General features: G+C 35.9%; 1 protein-coding gene across 2 annotated transcripts in view; it reads left to right on the top strand.

Moving 5' to 3' along the window:
• WASHC3 (WASH complex subunit 3) overlaps positions 1-20,872 on the top strand; it is a 46,822-nt gene that overhangs the window by 3,771 nt on the left and 22,179 nt on the right. Inside the window, exons 3-5 of one of the 2 annotated variants that reach the window (XM_010381294.1) lie at positions 9,675-9,740; positions 11,564-11,671; positions 15,800-15,907. In XM_010381294.1, the coding sequence (XP_010379596.1) occupies positions 9,675-9,740; positions 11,564-11,671; positions 15,800-15,907 (282 nt within the window). Of the gene's footprint in view, positions 1-9,674; positions 9,741-11,563; positions 11,672-15,796; positions 15,908-20,872 lie in introns of both variants that reach the window. The other variant, XM_010381293.1, reaches the window with a different exon arrangement.

The following is a 20,872-nucleotide window of genomic DNA, read 5'->3' as shown; positions in this document are numbered from 1 at the left end:
TGCGCTCTGTGGCTGTAAAAGGCAATTCTTTGTATTTCTGTGATATCAGTTATAATATCTCCTCTTTCATTTCTGATACCATTTGAATCTTCTCCTTTTCTTAATCTAGCTAAAAGTTTGTGGATTTTGTTTATCTTTTCAAAAATCTAGCTTTTAGTTTCATTGATGTTTTCTATTGTTTTTCTAGTCTCTCATTTTTTTCTGTTCTGATCATTATTATTTTTTTCCTTCTACTAACTTTGGGTTTTATTTGTTCTTCTATTCCTTGAGTTGTAACACTAGAATGTTTATTTTGGATCTTTCATCTTTTTTGTTATATGTCTTTATTGCTGAAACTTCCTTTCCTCTTAAAACTGCTTTTACCACCTTCCATAAGTATTGATGTGTTGTATGTCCATTTTCATTTGTCTCAAAATATTTTTTAATTTCCCTTTTAATTTATTTGACCTATTGGTTGTTTAGGAGCATGTTATTTAGTTTCTAGATATTTATGATTTTTTTTCAAGATTCCTTCAATTATTGATTTCTAGTTTCAAACCAGTATGGTCAGAAAAGATACTTGATATGATTTCAGTCTTCTTAAATGTATTAAAACTTGTTTTGTGGCATATCATATAACTTGGAGAATGTTCTGTGTGCCCTTGAGAAGACTGTGTATTCTGTTGCTGTTTTATTGAATTCTCTACATATGTCTCTTAGGGCCAGTGTTTCATTATTGATTTTCTGCCTGGATGATCTGTCTATGGTTGAAAGTAGGTTATTGATATCCCCCATTATTATTGTATTATAGTCTATCTCTTCAGATCTATTAATATTGTTAATATATTTAGGTGCTCCCATGTTGGATGCATATATGTTTACAATTGTTATATCTTCTTGATGAATTGTTCCCTGTACCATTATATAACGACCTTCTTTGACTCATTTTACAGCCTTTGACTTATAGTCTGTTTTATCTGAAAAGAGCAACTCCTGCTCTTTTTTGGTTTCTATTTACTTGAAATATTCTCTTCCATTCTTCTCTCTTTCTTTCCTTTCCTTTCCTTCTCTCTCTCTCTCTCTCTTTCTTTCTTTCCTTCCCTCCCTCCCTGCCTCCCTCCCTTCCCTTCTCTTTTCCCTTCCCTTTCCTTCCCTTCCCTTTTTCAGGGTCTCCTTCTACATCCCATGCTGGAGTACAGTAGCGTGAACATGGCTCATTGTAGCCTCAACCTCCCAGGCTCCAGCTATCCTCCTATCTCAGCCTCCCATGTAGCTGTGACCACAGGCACACACCACCATGCCTAGCTAATTTTTTAATTGTTTGTAGAGACAGGGTCTCACCATGTTGCCCAGGCTGGTCTCAAACTCCTGAGTTCAGGGGATCCTCCTGCCTTGGCATCCCAGGATTACAAATGTGAGCCACTGTGCCCAGCTCTTTTCCATTCTTTCACTTCAATCTATGTGTGTCCATTTTTTAAAGGTGAAGTGAGTCTCTTGTACACAGCATGTAGTTGAGTCTTATTTTTGTATCTTATTCAGTCAACAACCTGTGTCTTTTGATCAGAGAATGTAGTCCATTTACATTCAAGGTAATTATTGATAGGTAAGGACTTACTGCTGCAATTTTGTTCATTGTTTTCTGGTTGCTTTATAGATCTTTTGTTCCTTTCTTCCATTCTTGCTGTCATCCTTTGTGATTAAATGATTGTCTCTAGTGATATACTGTGATTCCTTGCTTTTTATCTTTTGTGTATTTATTATTAGGTTTTTGTTTTGTTGTTCACATGAGGCTCACATAAAACATGTTGTAACAGGCTATTTTAAACTGATAATAACATAACTGATAACATAAAAAACTTCTGCACTTTTACTCCACCTCTCCACATTTTGTTTTTGATTTTGCTGTGTACATCTTTTTACACTGCATATCCCTTAAGTTATTTTAGCTATTATTATTTGTAATAGTTTTATCTGTTAACTTTCATACTAAAGATACAAATGATTTAATCACCATGACAGTATTAGAATATTCTGAATTTGACTGTATACATTTTTTTTCAGCTCTAAAATTGCTGTTTGATTTTTTTTTAAAAATAATTCCAATCTTTCTGTTACATTTCTCATTTTGGTCACTTACTGTTTTCTTGATTTCATTGAATTGTTTCTCTGAATTTTCCTGAAGTCCGCTGAGCTTCCCTAAAACAATAATTTTGAATTCGTTATGAAGAAGGGTCAGTTACTGGTGATTTATTTTGTTTCTTTGGTAGTGACGTGTTTCCCTGATTATCCTTGGTCTTTGTGGCCATGTGTTGGTATGTATGTGTTTGAAGAAGTAAGGACTTATTCCAGTCTTTGCAGACTGACTTTGTCTGGGAAAGCCTGTCATCAATAAGCCCATCCAGAAGTTCTAGACAGGCCATCTGGTGTGGTGCATGGCAGGCTTGCTGCTGGAGTCCTTGTGTAGGCTGGCCTGGTGCCTGGGGTCATAGGGTTGTTCCTGGAGCCTGATCCATTGGGATGGATCTGCTGATTAGCTCTATAGAGGTGGGCCTGGATCCTTAGGGTTCCGACTTGAAACCTAGGTCTGCAGGGGCTGGTCTGGCACGGGGGTGAGCCTTGAGCCTGAGTCTTCAGTGTCTGGCCAGGTTCCAAGGTAGGCCTGGTGCTTGGGACCTCTGGGATGGACCTGGAGCCAGAGTATGTGGAGGTGGGCCTGGGTCCTGGTTGTACTGTGACTAGCCTGGAGCCTGAGTCTGCAGAAGTGGTCCTGAAGCCTCAGTCCATGGGGGCCAGTCTGGCAATGGAATCTACTGAGGTAGTCCCAGACTCCGGGTCTGCTGGAACATACCTAGATCCTGACTCACCACAGGGATTTGCCTGGGGCCAGCGTGGTGCTGGGGCAAGTGTGCAGCCTAGGGTCACGGGCCAGACTGGAGCCTGGGATTATAGGTGCTGGCCTGGTGACTTGGGCTACATGAGGCTGGCCGGGGTCCTAGGGCAATGGTGGCTAGCCTGGAACTTGAGTCCACAGGGATGGTCCTGGAGCCTGTGTCTATGGGTGCCAGCCCAACAGAAGGGCCTACTGGGATGGGCCTAAACCCTACTTCTACTGGGGTGTGGGCTGCAGGAGCCAGACTGGGGCCACAGGAGCTGACTTGGCATTGGTCAGGCCTGGAACCTGTATCTGTAGGAGCTGGCCTGGTGCTGGGGTGGGCCTGAATCTTGGGCCCATGGAGGCCAGCCCTGTACTGGGAGTGGTCTAGAACCTAGGGCCACTGGGGCTGGCCTGCCCTTGGGGCAGACCTGGAGACAATCTATGCAGTCTTGCCTGGTGCTGGGGCTGTTCTGAGTCTTGAGCTGGTCTGGAGCCTGGGGTCCCAGTGGGACAAGCCTAGAACTCAGGACTGGGTGATCCAGCCTAGTACCAGGAGGGGCCTAAAGGCTTGGCCTGCAGGTGTCAGCCTGGAGTCTGGGCTGAGGGGGCTTGCTCAGCACTGAGTTCTGCTGGGGTGGGCCTGGTGTTGTGGTCCAAGGCAAAGTCCTGTGCTCACTGCCTCTCCTTTGCCCACCTGGAGGGTATCTCTCTCCATGCTGTGCTGCCTGGAGTTGGGGGAAGGGTGACATGAGTTCTGTAAAACTGTCTTTCTTACCGTCAATGTGTTTTTTCTTATTTTTGTGCTACACCCAGTGCTATAATTTCTCACCTGATTTCCTTAGCTCTTGAGAAGGTATTTTCATGCGTGAATAGTTTTTCAAATGGATGTTTCTGTGGGAGGATCAGTGCTGGAAAGTCCTGTTCCCCCATCTTGCTATTGTCCCACCTTTTTCTCCTTTATGTATGATAATCTAGGGTTGACTGTAACTGATTTTCTACAATATATATTTTAGCAATTTGGATATTCATGTCAGCTGGAGACTGCTCAATGAGATGACAACTAATATTTATTCTGTACTTACTCTGTGCTGGGCATCATACTAAGTGCTTTATGTGTATTTAATTATCGCAGTCAGCCCTTTGAGAGAGGCTTAGTTATCCCACTCATACAGATACAGAAACTAAGATGTAGAGGAGTTTAAATCATTTGCTTAGTCATTCATTCATTCAACATATTTTTGCATGCCCCCAGTAGTTGTAGCTGCATTAGCTGCACATACACAGAAAGTAGCAGAACTGGATTCCCACTGATTTTTTAACTGGAAAAGTCAATATCTCATTACTCTCTTACATTGCACTGACTTACCTGATTAAGAAGCATGCTTATGTCAGTTTCAAGTGAGAGTGTGCAGTACAAGTACCTTCTTATAGCTATATTAAAATCTATTTTTAGATTCATATTCACTTCTTTGCTATGCTATGTCTATTTGATGTAATATATTTTTATGTCAATTCCAAGAATATATGTATTCAAATGTAAGGTGCCATTTTCTCCCAAGTTAAAGTCACTTTGGTGTTTTGAAATGTTTTTGTTAATAGTACCTAATAGGCCTCTAGTCCTTATTTATTTAAAGCCTTAAACAAGAACCAACTGACTGTTTCTCTCAACAAAGGAGGAACCTCAACTGTTCATTTTTGAACTGAGAGTGAACTGGGAGGAAAAAGAAAATTTTTCCCACTCCCCCGACGGGATCTGGTTTGAACCAAACCCAAGCTTAAACAACTTCAGTCATAGATAAACCCTCAAGCCAGAATTCAGTTTGAAACAAATTGCTAGGCTTCTTTCTTCATCAGTGGCACTGTTTTTAGAGTTCTTCACTAAAGAAAAGAGTATAAAACTACATTCTGTGAAGAACTCAACTTTGCAAAAACTTTCTGCATATTAGGCTACTTTTGTAACTCTTCCAGTGATTGGCACCAGAGTAGAAGAGAGATTAGATGACAGAGAAAGTAGTAGAATCAGATCCACATTACAGAGGTACTTAGGGTCATCTCCTCTTCCATCACAAATCCCCAGTGAGCATTTTTATTCTTGCTTTAGTCAGCAAAATCTTATGGTCATCCATTGGGACTGCAAATTTTGAGGGATTGGCGGGAAGCAACATAAGATCTATGCATATTGCAGGTAAAATCTGAGCATTTAACCTTATAGTGAGTTTTAAAGTAGAGGTACTTTGTAAACAGGAGTGTCAAATGTGAACTTTGGGGTTTTTTTGTTTTTTTTTTATAATTTTTTTTTCTTTTCCCCCTAAGACAGGGTCTTGCTCTATCACCCAAGCTGGAGTGCAGTGGCATGATCACAGCTCAGGGCAACCTCAACTTCCTGGGCTCAAGTGATCCTCCCACCTCAGCCTCCCTAGAAGCTTGGACTATAGGCATGTGTCACCACACCAGCCTAATTTTGTGTGTGTGTGTGTGTGTGTTAGAGATGGCATCTCACTACATTATCTAGGCTGGTCTCCAACTCTTGGGCTTAAGTGATCCCTTGGCCTCGGCCTCCCAAGTGCTGGAATTATAGGCATGAGCCACTGTACCTGGCCAGAATGTTATTTTAATTCAAACTTTTGTTGTTGTTTTTTTTGTAAGACAGGGTCTCACTTTGTCACCCAGGCTGGAGTGTAGTGGAGTGAACTTAGCTCACTGCAGCCTAGACCTCCTGCCTCAGTGCCCCAAGTAGCTGGAACTACAGGTGCATGCCACCACACCTGGCTAGTTTTTTGTATTTGTAGAGACAGGGTTTCCATATGTTGCCCAGGCTGGTCTTGAACTCCTGAGCTCAAGCCATCTGCCTGCCTCAGCCTCCCAAAGTTCTAGGATTACAAGCGTCCTCAGCCAAACTCAGACTTATTACATGCCTAAGATATTGGATTTTTAAATAACGTTTTAATATTCTGAAATTGTTCTTTTTTCTAAAATCTTTAGGTACAAGCAAAAGTGCTGAGAATTGTCACATAACCTAAAAGTTTCTTTAGTGCTTATCTTCTACATTCATTTTTTTTAGCCTGCCATTGGACTTAACTTTTAATCAGATGATGTTTTGCTTAAATCCTTATTTGCTCTTACATCTTTAACAACTGCTGGGCTTAAGTATCAGACACAACCTAATAAAACTATTGATTGCTTCCTTTTCTGGCTTCTGGGGCACATACAACACAGTGGGGTATACCAAGAGATCCATTATCTTAAAATACTGTTTCTCTTTTAGAGAAATGGATATATAAGCAAGATATTTTACAACCATGAAAAACCAGTGTTTTGTTTCCATATTCAACTAGTAACTCCATATTTCCTTCTTTATTTTGTCCTTTTTTAAACTTTATAAAATGTACTGCCTTGGAAATAGATGGATAGTAAATCAAGCTTTCAGCTTATCTGACAAATATTAGGGACTTTATAAATTCCCCTGTTACCCAAACCATAGCATTTCAAGTTTGTTTTCAGTCTTCATAAAGACGATGGTTAAATGGATGATAAAGACTGTTACCTTCCCATTTCCTCTTGCTAAAACTTTCAGAGGTGAGAACAGCTACTGTCACCAATTATGTTATTTACGTTATATCCATAGTCATCCATAATTTAGAGCAGTGGCTCTCAACCAGGGTACATATGGCTATGTCTAGAGGTGTTTTTGATTGTAATAACTGGGAAGTGCTACTGACATTTAGTGGATAGAGACCAGAGATTCTGCTACCCATCTTGTAGTGTGCAGGACAGTCCCCTGCAACAAAGAATATTTCACCCACAAATGTCAATATAGCCAGCGTTGAAAAACCTGTTTTATAGTGGTCTGGGAATTGTATGAGGAAAATACCACAAGCATAAACACCTTAGAAATGAACTTCAGCAACCCATAAATGAACCCAGGTATACCATTTCACTTGACAGTGGCTCTTTAAAAAGTATACATTCAGATATGTTATAGCAATAATTATATTGGAACATACAAAACCATTTATTAGACTCAATTATCTTTGAAAAGGAGTTTTTTCTTAGTCATGCCATGGACGCTTTGACATTCTAGTGAAACCAAATTAATGTTTTCAGGTGGATAAAATAAAATGCATAGGATTACAAAAGAAACCAGTTATATACTTAAGAAAATTTAAAACTATGTTATACTAGTAGGTTCTTTATTAAAGCATTAAATTATATTATCCTTTCGTATGTCTAATAACCATGATTTTGAAGTGTACAGAAATCCACAGCAATTGTGATGTGATTTTAAAAAAAAATCTATGATTTCTATTGGTGACAGTCATAGATCCTAAAACCACTGTGATTTTTTTTCTTTTTCTTTTTTTTTTTTTTTTTTTTTTTGAGATGGAGTCTCACTCATCGCCCAAGCTGGAGTGCAGTGGCGTGATCTCAGCTCACTGCAACCTCCGCTTTCCAGGTTCAAGCGATTCTCCTGCCTCAGCCTCCTCAGTAGCTGGGACTGCAGATGCACACCACCACACCTGGCTAATTTTTTTGTATTTTTAGTAGAGATGGGGGTTTCACCCTGTTGGTCAGGCTGGTCTCGAACTCCTGACCTCAGGTGATACACCTGCCTCGGCCTCCCAAAGTGCTGGCATGAGTCATTGTGCCCGACCTATGGTGATTTTTTTTTTACTGTGTTTTTAAACAATGCCAAATTTAAGCTAGAAGTAGATAAAAATAAAGGTAGAAATGTTTTCTCTCATCCTAGTTCATGTACTGTAGTTCAGAACCACTTTGTAAGTGATCATCTCAGAAGCAGAAGAGCAAAAGGCTTTTCCTCTTGGCACAGAATCATCTTAGTGAGAAACGAATTGATCATTTGTTAGCTTTGGATAACAAAAATTCTATGCAATACCCAATAATTTACCATTATGTTTTAACAATGTAAAATTCTCTCAAAAAATCTGATGAAGTGTATTGCCTCTGGAGTTGGAGGGTTTGAGTTCGGGATATTTGACTTCTATAAGACTCAATTTTCTCATCTTTAAAATTGGCATAATAGTTCCTACTTCATAGATTTGGTGTAAGATTTCAATTGATATGTTGCATATACAGTCTGCCATATGTGGCAAGGTAAAGACTCAAATATTTACAATATTGATGATTATTGCTTAAAAGTAAACACTTCTATAGGTATATTAAAACAGAAAAATTTTTAATTCAATTTTTTGTTTCCTTTTTTGTTTCCTTCAGTCAAACCAATACGTCCATTTTTAAATAAGTTGGAAATTGTCGTTCACTTTACATATTAATTTGCTGTGGAATTTCTTCTCGAGTGAATTGAGACACTGATAAGATTTACCAAAATTAAATTTCTATGATTTTAAGGAATACACTTATAATTTGGAGAGGGATTCATCCATAATACATGTTATAAACCTGTATTGGTGTTTACCTAAAAGCCTTATGTGAATGAATTCTAGAAGTCAAGGGTGAACTTAGCTTTGATACCGTGAAAACTAGATCCTAATACTTTATTTGAGGATTATATCTTTGTGGATATCAAGATGTTAACCTAAAAATAAGTGATCTGTAAAGAAGCTTTGTGGCCACTTTCAGTTTTTTGTCCCCTCTAATTGTGGGCAAAGTGACATGTCACAGGATGATAAAGTTCTGCTTAAAAGTCAGGATCTTAATAATAGCCCAGAATACAGTCAGGATGCTGTGTATCTGCCAACTTGTAAACTGGCTAACTGCTCTTGGATTATGTGACTGAATGTAATGTTTAAGATTAGGAGGTTTTAAGTAAATGTTCTTACAGGTCATATTTTATGATGTTACCTTTCTTTGTGTAGGTGTATATTTACAAGGTATATTGATAATTTATATAGAGTAACAAGCATGAAAAGCTCTTCAATCTGGTTTACCTTGCATTTTGATGGTAGATTTTGTTTTAATACTCTAGTTTTTTCTCTTCTCTTTCCAAAATGAATTACTCATCTTCCAATTCCATCCCCCTTTATTTTTCAAACTATGGATGTTTAAATCTGGGACAAATTGTATATGCTTATGCATTTAAGTAATTTATAAAGGCAGACCTTGTTGCAGGATGTCTTTGAATAATTTTTATTCTTTTATTTTCTATGAAAAAATTTCTTCATTCATCAACAAATAATTATTAAGCTCCTATTAAGTGTCAGGGTACTATTCTGGGCACTACAGGTACAGTAGTAAACAAAAGGCTCTGTCCTGGTTTGTTTATATTCTGGTCTCAACAATTGTTTACTGCTCTGATAATGAGTTTGCAGAAAATGTCACTTTGTTATAAGTGAATATAATTTTATAAAATAACTGAGAAGCGACTGGGTGCGGTGGCTCACACCTGAATCCCAGCACTTTGGGAGGCCAAGGCGGGCAGATCACGACGTCAAGAGATTGAGACCATCCTGACCAATATGGTGAAACAACATCTCTACTAAAAATACAAAAATTAGCTGGGCGTGGTGGCGCATGCCTGTAGTCCCAGCTACTTGGGAGGCTGAGGCAGGAGAATCGCTTGAACCCAGGAGGCAGAGGTTGCAGGGAGCCGAGATCGCACCACTGCACTCCAGCCTGGTGACAGAGCAAGACTCCGTCCCAAAAAAAAACCAAAAACTGAGAAGCATTCTAATACAGGTAATAGAAGAGTTCTTATTCCTACTCATGTAAATAAGACAGTACTATATTAGAGTATGACAAATATTTAATGGTTTTTAATATTTTCAAATCTGCCCTTAGTTGTTGTTAACAGTTTATTTTAATTAAAATCTTTATTTTTATGTCTCTAATTTTTCTTTTCCAGAAACTGGCAGACCTTTCGCTTCGTATCCAACAAATTGAAACAACTCTCAATATTTTAGATGCAAAGGTTAGTATTTCTGAATAATTTGTAGTATAAACTTTGCTGTACATATATCAGCTTTCTTAATCATACTTAACTTTCACTGCATTTGGGTGTGATTCCATTTAACTTCTATATCTATGAAGTGATACTGGTTGTGTTTTTAATTTTACTGCAGTTGCAAAGAAAATGGTGTTCATTATGAACCATTAATTCAAATGTACACATGGTGTGAGATTTCTTTCATTGTGCTAGGCAAATGCATAATGCGAGTAACATGTTAACAAGTTGAGCTGTTATCAAGCACACTTCATTTGATAGAAAATTCCAAATTTATTTTACTAGTTATTATTTGATAATACAATAATAGTTATATAAATCTTTAGATGTCTCAGAGCAAATTTTAGAGACACTATCATCTGTTTCTATTTGCGAATACCTTAAATGCTAATGAAGAATACAGTTTTGATGTCAGAAATTGCAAATGATAACTAAGAAAAACGGAAGACTGTTTTAGATTGAAAGCTTAAAGATTTTGATAACAGTGATGTATTTAGTTTGGTTTCATTTTTAATATTTTTTACATGTGTTTTTTCTGTTTATAAAGTTATGGAGACACTAGTGTATTTTCATTACTAACTTTTCTGAAATTAATATTTTCTTTGTCCATTTACCAAAAAAAACCTAAGAAATATTCAGTGAATATTTATGAGGAAGAAAAAAATGATACCCCTTTTTAATATGACCAGAATGTCTAGTTTGTACTTACTACGTGTCCTTATGGATTTCAGCAACTGTGTTTCTCTTAGAACATTTCTCTTGTTTGGAAACCCGGCCTTGAACATGTTCAAGATATTCCTCTAGCAGCCATACCCACTTGAAACTATTTGGGCCGTAGCCACTGTGCTAACTATGGTTATCAGTCAACAGTTCTCAATGAGTATTGCTGCTTGAGATCTTATTACCATTGGGTTTTTTTTAATTATTATTCTTTATTATGAATATGTGTCTTATTTTAGTGTTTAAGGAATTCTTAGGGAGTTAGAGTCCAAGGTCACACATTAAGTTACCATATGGACAAGTTAACCTTAGTTATTTCCATGGCCATAGAGTTATCCCCAAAATTAGCCAAATGTCTGACAAATGTGTGTCATTGATATCAGGATGAACTCAGAAAAGAAGGTTTTTATGGGTCTTGCGGATCTAACCTGAAATGCTAAACCATTTCAGGTTGAAATACCAACAATATGCCCATTTTTTTTGCATACAAGAAACATATTTTAATAACGTTCAGTGGTGAATGTTCAAAGAAAGAAAAAAGAATGAGCTGTGTCATACATTAAAGTGTAAAGACAAGAGCTTTGGCATATCCTAGATAATTGAAACTCAAAATTTGCACAGAGCCCTTTTATTTCAAAGTATTATTAATAGAAATATTTTTACAACAACTTTTCTAGGTACATTTTCTTATCTCTATAGGTGAGATAATTGAGACATAGGGAGATTTGCACAAGATCACACAGCTTGTGAGTGGTAGAGCTAAAAGTTAAACCTAGACAGTCTGACTTCAAAGACCAGCTCTCAGTTGTTACACTAGGATTGCCTGTCTTTTGAAAATAATGGTTATATAAACTAAATTAGATTTTTGAGAAGTTCTTCAAAATAATTTGTGACTGTCTTTCACTTTTAGTTTATGACATGGAAAATTAAAGACAAGATATTATGAACCTATTTGTATAGCCTTAAAACTTAAGACAGCTATTAAAAATATACAAACCTAGAAACTTATAGTGTTTGTGCAGGTACTATCTTCATATTTCAATACCAATTTTCTTTTCATCTTTTTTCAGTTGTCATCTATCCCAGGCCTAGATGATGTCACAGTTGAAGTATCTCCTTTAAATGTCACCAGTGTCACAAATGGAGCACATCCTGAAGCCACTTCAGAGCAACCACAGGTAAGTGAGTTCTAAGAAATGAGCAGATGTTTTTGGTTGAAACTGATAGTCTTAAGCAGCAGGTTGGAAGGAAGAAAAATAAAAATGTAAAACTTCTAATAGTAAAATTTTAAAACCTTAACATAGAAAATGAAGTTTGGGAAAAACAAATTAGCTGTGTTATTTTGAAGGGCTTCCTTAAGTTAATACTTTCTTTGCCTATAAAAAAGAAAATCAGTCTATATAGGACTAGGAAAAATCTTCAAATAATTATTTTCTTCAAAATAATTAGAAATTTTTCTAAGTTCTTATAAGAAATGTACTTTTAAAATGTTTTATTGTAAAATGTTTAAACATAAAAATAGACCTGAATTCACCAGTTATGATTTGTCACAATTGCTTTATCTATTTTCTTGGTCACGTGCTGAAATTAATCCCAGACATCTTATCATCGCACCCCTGCATAAATTTTTGAGCATCTCTGAAAAGTTTTGACATGTTCTTTTGTAACATTTTTCTTATATAAATGCCTTTATCATATACAATGTAATTAACAATAATTGGCCAGGTGCAGTCTTTCATGCCTGTAATCCTAGCACTTTGGGAGGCTGAGGCAGGTGGATTGCTTGAGCTCAGGAGTTTGAGATCAGCCTGGGCAACATGGTAAAACTCTGTCTCCACTAAAAATACAAAAATTAGCCAGGTGTGGTGGCACGCACCTGTGGTCTCAGCTACTCAGGAGGCTGAGGTGAGGGGCTCACTTGAGCTCACGAGGCAGAGGTTGCAGTAAACTGAGATTGCACTACTGCACTCCAGCCTAGGTGACAGCGCAAGACTCTGCCTCAAAAATAAAAAAATTAAAAATAAATGAACATTCGCTGGTATTGTCTAACCCCTTGTTACTCAAGTACACCCCATGGACCAACCCACATGGGCATCACCTGGCAGCTTGTTAGAATGAAGCATCTCAGGCTCCACCCCAAAACTGCTGAGAATCTACATTTTAACAAGACCCCTAGGTGATCTGTAGGCTCTTAAAATTTGAGAGCTACTGATCTTAGAAATACCAGTTGTCTAAAAACTGTGTTTCTGAAGTTGATTCGTTTGAATCAGCATCCTAATAAAAGCTATACTTTACATTTGGCTCTTAGATCTTAACATTTACTTATGCTTCTGTATGAATTTCAATTTTCTATTACTTTTTATTTCAAAAAATAAAAATTATTTGTTTTTTGAGAACAATCTCTAGTGTATCTCAGCGAGGTATTAAAATCTAAAACAAAATAATTATCAAAGTGGTGGCCTACCAAAGTAATAATAAGCAAATAAAACAAATAGACTTATAATGGAATTCTGCCTTTGTACCTGGAGGCACTTTTCACAGGATATTTTTTAGATCACGATGATGTTGACAATGATGATAACAGCTAACACTTCAAGAGTGCTTTCTGTACCAAGGCATGCACGTTTCTAAGTGCCTTTCATAAACTAATTTAATCTTTACAACAGCCCTATAATATAAGCACCATATTATCAATCTTACTTTATAGATGGGTCAAATGAGGTATATAGAGGTTAAGTAACTTGCTGAAGGTCGAAAAGTAATGTAAGAGTTAGAATTTTAACCCAGACAGTCTGATGCCAAGAGCCCTAGCACTTACCTGCTACACTACACTATACTACACTACACTACTCTGTTTTCAGTACCTGTGTTCAATTTATTAAACATATTGAGGATGTGTGGTGTGAGGCCCTGTAGGAAAAGCCATATATTTAGAATATAGTATATATTTGGGTAATAAATTAGATGATCATTTACTTAATTAGATATTATAAAATTTAACATCCATTTAATATAGCAAATTTCATTATCCTGGCCACTCAAATATATAAAATGCAAGAGGATATCCAGATGTTATAGAGGAGTTTAACTTTATATTCTCTCAATTAAATATGACTATCCTCTTTCTAAAACAAAGCATCTATAAAAAATATCAAGAAAATATTTCCACTCTATCCAGTAGTTATTATGTGGTGGATAGAGCAGTCATATATTTCTATAATATTTTTAAGTATACCTGTCTAACTTTGATTATTAATTTTTCCAGGTGCTATTATGAATGCCACCTATAATATGCCCTTTAAAATTTTTATGCAGTTGTGTTGGTCCTCACATATTTAATGTCCCAAAAAATTGATTACCAGTAATCACAGCTGAATTTCTTAATTTGCTTTGCAAATTCAGAATAACCTGGTATATCTCTGGCAGTTTTATTTTAAAATGTTTATGTATTTATTTAGAGGGTTTATGAAGTTCTTTTGGCTTCCAAAGTTTGAAATACTGTGATAAAGTTGTGTGTTGATTAGCTTAATAAAATAACTGCTCAGCATGTTCTTAATATTCACATCAACTTCTCATTTCTTCGTTGTTATCAACTGGTACATTTTATACAAAATATTTTGAAGTGGGCTTAAGTATTGCTTAATCCAGAGTTTTCATTGACATTATAGTTCACTTAATTATCAGATAAAGGGGAATAGTGCACTTAAAAAAAAAATCATCTATTTATCACTCTCTCTAATCTATACATGAGTCAAAGACCCAAAGTTTGTGTACTGATTTTTCTGCAACTTTAATTTCATGGTTCAGATTTCATCATTATTCATAATAGAATATCCAATTGTGCAGAGTGAGTTTGATTTGAGAATAAATGAAGGACAGTTGAGAGATATGATAGAGGATTTAATGGATCATTCAAATAGCAAAGGTGTAATACATTTCATAATTAAACCTTGTTGAGGTCTTGGTTATTAGGCAAAAGTTAACGACTGAGAGTTGATATCTGGCCAGGATATAGTTCTCATTTGCACCATGTTGCTATTATGTGAGTTTAATTTCCATAAATTGTTAAAAAAAAAATACTTGGTTATTGTTTTAATTTTTTATTTAATTAACAGTGTTTTGGAATTTTTGTATTTATGTATATTATAGATTAATATATATATATATATATACACACACACACACACACACACACACACCGACTTTTGTAAAACTTAGCAATATCATATAACAGAAGAAACCTAAAGGATTTTTGGATGTTTTATTTGCTTTGGAGTTTTCGACAGATTTAATTTATGTTTGAATTATCTGAGAAAAAAATTTCAATATGTAATTCACATTCATAGTCTAAGAACTGTGAAGATATAAAGATATTGATTTATCTACATTTCAGCATGAACAATAGACATAAAATTGATTTCTTCTAAGGAAATTCTTCTTAATGCTTATATACAGATAATGAGAGAGATTCACAAAAGTAAGCTTTTTCTAAATGTTTGGTTTGATAGAAAAATCAAGTACTGTATACAGGCAGTTCTAGTTTTGCATTTAAGCAAGGATATGGTTCTGATATGCACAAGTTTCAGTAACATGGTACCATGCAAAGTGAAGACTGCCTGTATAACAATAGCATTTTTATCTAAAAAAACCATTCCCCAAGATTCTTTATTGTAAGTTGTATTTAGTATGACTTTTAACCACTCTGTAGACAATGTTACCATTAATAGTTCCATCAGTAGCTGAAATATATAAAACCAGATAATTTTGTCTGACAAACTGGCTTCTCTTCTACAACTTCTCCAAAAATTGCTTTCTAAAAAGTTAGAAGAGCCATGTCCACTTAGAATAAAATGATTTACTAAATAAAGGGCTCAATTAGGTAGGTTATAGATACCTAGGAAATCAATTCATCATTATCTCAATAAATTTATTATTAATTTATAAACAATTTATAGTTTTATTAGCTTTCTTAAAACTTTTGTTAAAATAGTATAACCACCTATATATAATTCATGCTTTGTATCAGCACTCTGAGGACAAGTAAAGTAGAATTTTTATTTTAATGCATAAATATAGGAACCAATATAGTGTTGAAGTGTAACCTCCTCTGAAGTGATATTTAAATATTTGTAGATATTTGGAAACATATCTCATAATTAAATTATTGGTATTTAAATTTGGGGAGATGCTTTTTTTTCTGCAATTTATTGCCTTAGAATTATGGAAAGAAGCATTCCTTTTAAGTAACATGATGGACCCCTTTTGTAAATTGTCTAAAGATTTACACAAAATACTCTCTACAGCAGAGCAGTACACAAGACTCTGGACTACAGGAAAGTGAAGTATCAGCAGAAAATATCTTAACTGTAGCCAAGGATCCAAGATATGCCAGATATCTCAAAATGGTTCAAGTGGTAAGCTAATTTGGTCTGTCTTCTTTGTGTAGCAGCCTCGTTTGAAATTCTTAACCCTGGAGGTTTTACTGTTATTTTTTTCAATTTGAGAAAACTGCTAAACCAAGTAACCAAGTTTTCTATTCTCTTACTTCCTTTCTATGTTAACTCTCTGATTTAAAAAAAAAAAGAAGTCAAATCTTTGTAATTAGAATCGATCCCACACTTTAACATAGTTTAATATAGATTTATATAAATTTTTTTGCATTACACAAAGTTATCAATGCAAATCTTAGATACAGAAAGTAATGAAAGTAGACTATTCATTTGGTAAATCAGTTGATTCTATCTTAATCTCCATATATTAGCACAAATAATATTTTTTAAAATTTTTATGTTCATCTATCAATGATCTCTTGGCCATGTAAGGTAATGCTTTTGATATTATATGACTTCAGAATTCATATTTTTCCTGAGAAATCATAACATGGTATGGTACCAAAAATATCTGCAGTTGTCTGTAATAGCGGAAGTTAACATTTTTTATTCCTTTAGAAACTATTTCAATAGTTGAAGGAGTTAGTTGTCCCTCATTTTTCTATTAATCAAACAGTTAAAGCCTGGCGCAGTGACACACACCTGTAATCCTAGCACTTTAGGAGGCTGAGGTGGGAGGATGACTTGAAGACAGGAGTTTGAGACCAGCCTGGGCAACAAAGCAAAACCCCCTACCTCTACATTTAAAAACAAAAAAACAAAAAAACTCCGTATGATGGCATGCACCTGGTAGTCCCAGCTACTCAAGAGGCTGAGGTGGGAGGATTGCTTGAGCCCAGGAGTTCAAGGGTGCACTGGCTTACCTCAGTGATTGTGCCACTGTACTTCAGTGTAGGTGACAGAGAGAGACCCTGTGTCAAAAATAATAATAATAATAATAACAATAATAATAATAATAATGCTTTTGTAAAATTCTATTACCAAGCAAAAGAGGCAGAATACTAATACTAAAGGACAGTTTTGTTTTGCTGTCCATGGGATAGTTTATCACCTAGTAATTTAAAAGCAAATTCTGACAACCAGAAAGAGTAGATTGGCTCTTTTGGAAGCTGCACTTTTCTTAGTTATCAGAAGTGGATTTTTCACTTCCACAGTTCCTTTTTTCTGAAGCCTAGAGCTCAGGATATTGGCGGTCAATTTAGAAAAAAAATAAACCAAACTTCGGGGTGAAAATAGATGAAGTTTTTTAATTAACAAGAATAAAACAAAGCCAGTTTAAGTATGAATCATGATGAACACAATTTTAAAACTAGAACCCAGAAAAGCCTAAGCTTAAAAGATAGACTTGTTAAAAAACAAAAACAAAAACAAAAAAAAAAAACTGTTTCACTCTTTTAAACAAAAGGGAGACACTTCAAAATGACTCTGAAAGATTTTTTTATATTAGCCCCTTCTTGCCAAACCTATATAAAATAAGAAATAGGAAAATCTATTAGATGATACTCCGTAAAAAATGCCCTGAAATCTTTTATGAAGGCTGCATTTAGGATAATTGTTAAATTCTTGATATATTGCCTTCAATTTTACAAGAACTTCAAAAACTCTTTTTCTTTTTTCATTATAAATCCACCATCTGTTTATTTCACAAATATTTATCAAACACTTAATTTAAGCTAAGCTACTATATTAGGTACTGTCTAGATTTATTTAGCCAGCTAAGGTTTCCAGATACCACTTGCAATTTTTATTTTTGTTATTAATTACATGAACAAGTTTGATTGCTTTTCAGTCATAAATATACATATAAAATAAATGACCCAGGCTGGGCACGGTGGCTCACTCCTGTAATTCCAGCACTTTGGGAGGCCAAGGCAAGCAGATCATCTGAGGTCGGGAGTTTGAGACCAACCTGACCAACATGAAGAAACCTTGTCTCTACTGAAAATACAAAATTAGCTGGACATGGTGGCACATGCCTGTAATCCCAGCTACTTGGGAGGCTGAGGCAGGAGAATAGCTTGAACCCAGGAGGTGAAGGTTGCAATGAGCCGAGATCATGCCACTGTACTCCAGCCTGGGCAACAAGAGTAAAACTCTGTCTAAAAAAAAAAAAAAAAAAAAACAACAAATAAATGACCCTTTAAATATTTACTTTTTTAATCATATGTCTTATCACCTCATAGGAATAAGAGCCAAGATCCTCCACAGGCCCATGAAATCCTATACAGTTTAGCTCCTCTGTTACCTTTATGATCTCATATCCTCGCTCACTCTTCTCCAGCTCTACTGGCCTCGTTTATGTCCCTTGAATAAAAATACATTGGCAGCCCCCTGTCTTGGGGCCTTTGCTTCAGCTATTCTCTCGGCCTGAAACACTTTTCCCCAGATACCTTCATGGTTTGCTCCCTGACCTCCTTCAAATCTGTATTCAAAAATATTACCTTCTAAGTACAGCCTTCCTTGGCCACCCTGTTTTAAATTGCAGTGTCCTCTTACCTAATTCCCTTTAGCCCTTCTCTGCTGTATTTTTCTTCTTATCGACTTCCAGCATTCTACATATTTTATATATTTACTCTCTCTCTTCCCTACAAAATTATAAACTCCAAAAGGAGAGGAAATTTTTTTGTGTACTACACTATTCCTCATTCCTGCAACAATACCTTGTACATAGTCCTGTGAATGAAAATGCTTATAATTTGTCCATACCATTTCACCTTTTGATAGATTTAGGTGATAGATTCCTTGTTCATACTAGCTCAGTAGTTTGATAAACTTCCAAAATATAAGTTCCTGGGCCCTACCCTACAAAATTAGAATCTCTAAAATTGGTACTTGATACATAGAGCATATGTATTTTGGAAAAAAAAAAAAAAAACCCTGATTAAGGATTCCTTAAAAACATTTTAAACTATGTCTTAATATCATTTACATTTTTTAAACTTAAAAGCGTTTAAGAAAATAAATAATTGTTTTATTTTTTAAAAACCTAAACTTTCTAGCAGTACTTGGCACTTAACTCCAGCCTATCCTTTTTGCTTGATGTCACTGGGTATGATTAGGGGTTCAATTTCTTCTGCCTCAGACTGTTTCTGATTTAAGACAAACTTTTCTGTTTTTAGCCCTTTGTCTCCTTTCTGTCTTTGGTGAGGATATATTCTATTTCCTAAGCATTTTCAGCATTCTGGAAGTGCTGCTTCTTCCTGGCATGTCCTTCGTCAGGCACATGGACTTGACCTTTTGCTCTGCTAAGTCATCAATCATTCTTCTATCTGCTCTTAATTTTTATGTAATTGGTTCATATATGCCTCTTAGTCATTAAAGCTGGAGGTCATATTCTGTTTCAAATTGTTTAGGGGTGATTTTTAAGAAGAAAGGGGGGAGCTACATCAAACTGCCATCCTAAAACTAGAAGTTCATCCAAGTTAAATTTAATTTTATTGTTTTTAGTTTATTGTGCCAACCTGCATCCCAGAACCTTATTACCCAACTTTTATTTCCTATTGTTCCCTGTCCTGAATTTCTTTTTTTTTTTTTTTTTTTGTTTTGTTTTGTTTTGTTTTTTGAGACGGAGTCTTGCTGTTGTCGCCCAGGCTGGAGCACAGGGGCATGATCACGGCTCACTGCAACCTCTGCCCCCAGGTTCAAGCAGTTCTTCTGCCTCAGCCTCCTGAGTAGCTGGGATTACAGGTGCCCACCACCACACCCAGCTAATTTGTGTACTTTTAGTAGAGACGGGGTTTCGCCATGTTGGCCAGGCTGGTGTTAAACTCCTGACCTCAGGTGATCCACCCGCCTCAGCCTCCCAAAGTGTTGGGATTACAGGAGTGAGCCACCGTGCCCGGCCCTGAATTCCATTCTTCAATCAGGCAAAACCACAAACTGTTCCCTATGTAAGCGCCATGCTTTTCCTTCTCTGAATCTAGATTATCCTTCTCTTTATTATTACATGTCCAAATTCTATTATCTAACATGTTCCTATGATTGTGTCCACTAAATCATTCCAGATTCTAAACCCACCAACACACATAAAGCTAGATAGAAGTAATAGCTCCTTTTGTTGACCTGTCCAATGACTTTACCGGTATTCTTTCTGGAGTTTGTCACTTAATACTTTGTTTTATGATTATCTGTACATATTTTTATATCTCCATTTGAAAATGGAATCATGAGAGGAAGAATGGTATCTTGATTAATCCATGTATTCATTTTAACACCTTACCCATAAAGGTGCTCAATCAATATTTGTTAATGGACTCTATATGTAATCCTGCATATGATCTCTCCTTCCTCACTTTGTGCTCCCTGGATATGTATAAATATGCTCTCATTTCTTCAAGTTATCAATTTAAAATGTTTCTCAGGACCATAACAAGAATAGACCCAGCAGAGGTCTTCCTCAAGGTTGACATGAATCTGCCAATCATTATTTTTTGGATTATGATTATTGAGCCATCTATCAATTCACTCCTTCTTCTGTTTTCTAAGTATATCATGAGTGACTGTCAAAATTTCCAACAACAGATGTAGGCCACACATTTGATAATGCCCAGGAATTTTCTTTCCTTGGCATGATTACTACCAGAATTCCTGTCCCTTCTTCATTATCATTTATTTTGGCCTTTTTGTTCAAACTTAGGCACAAATAGTTGCATGTTTGCCTCATTGCTCCCTTTATCTATTGAGGAATTAAATTTTCAGTGAGGCAACTTAGGAATTTATCAGATATTCTAATATAGGCAAAATTAAGCTTCTAGTACCTGTAGATGGATAATAGCCCCCCATCGTGTCTGGATCTTTCTGCTTGTTTACAGCGTTTTAATTTTAAGAAAGCCTTATCTAAATCTTCCACCTGGCTAGGTAGCCAAAAAGTATGCTCCATCTGATAAAATTTTTGCCTTCTTTTAACCTCACTTAGGAGTTTCTTTATCTCATGTTCAAGAATTTCCATATATGTGTTTATATTTTGATTTATGGTTATTGTCCTCTTTC

Source organism: Rhinopithecus roxellana, chromosome 10, assembly GCF_007565055.1.
Source record: "Rhinopithecus roxellana isolate Shanxi Qingling chromosome 10, ASM756505v1, whole genome shotgun sequence".
Taxonomy (NCBI): domain Eukaryota; kingdom Metazoa; phylum Chordata; class Mammalia; order Primates; family Cercopithecidae; genus Rhinopithecus; species Rhinopithecus roxellana.
This window is presented reverse-complemented; position numbering and strand designations above follow the sequence as displayed.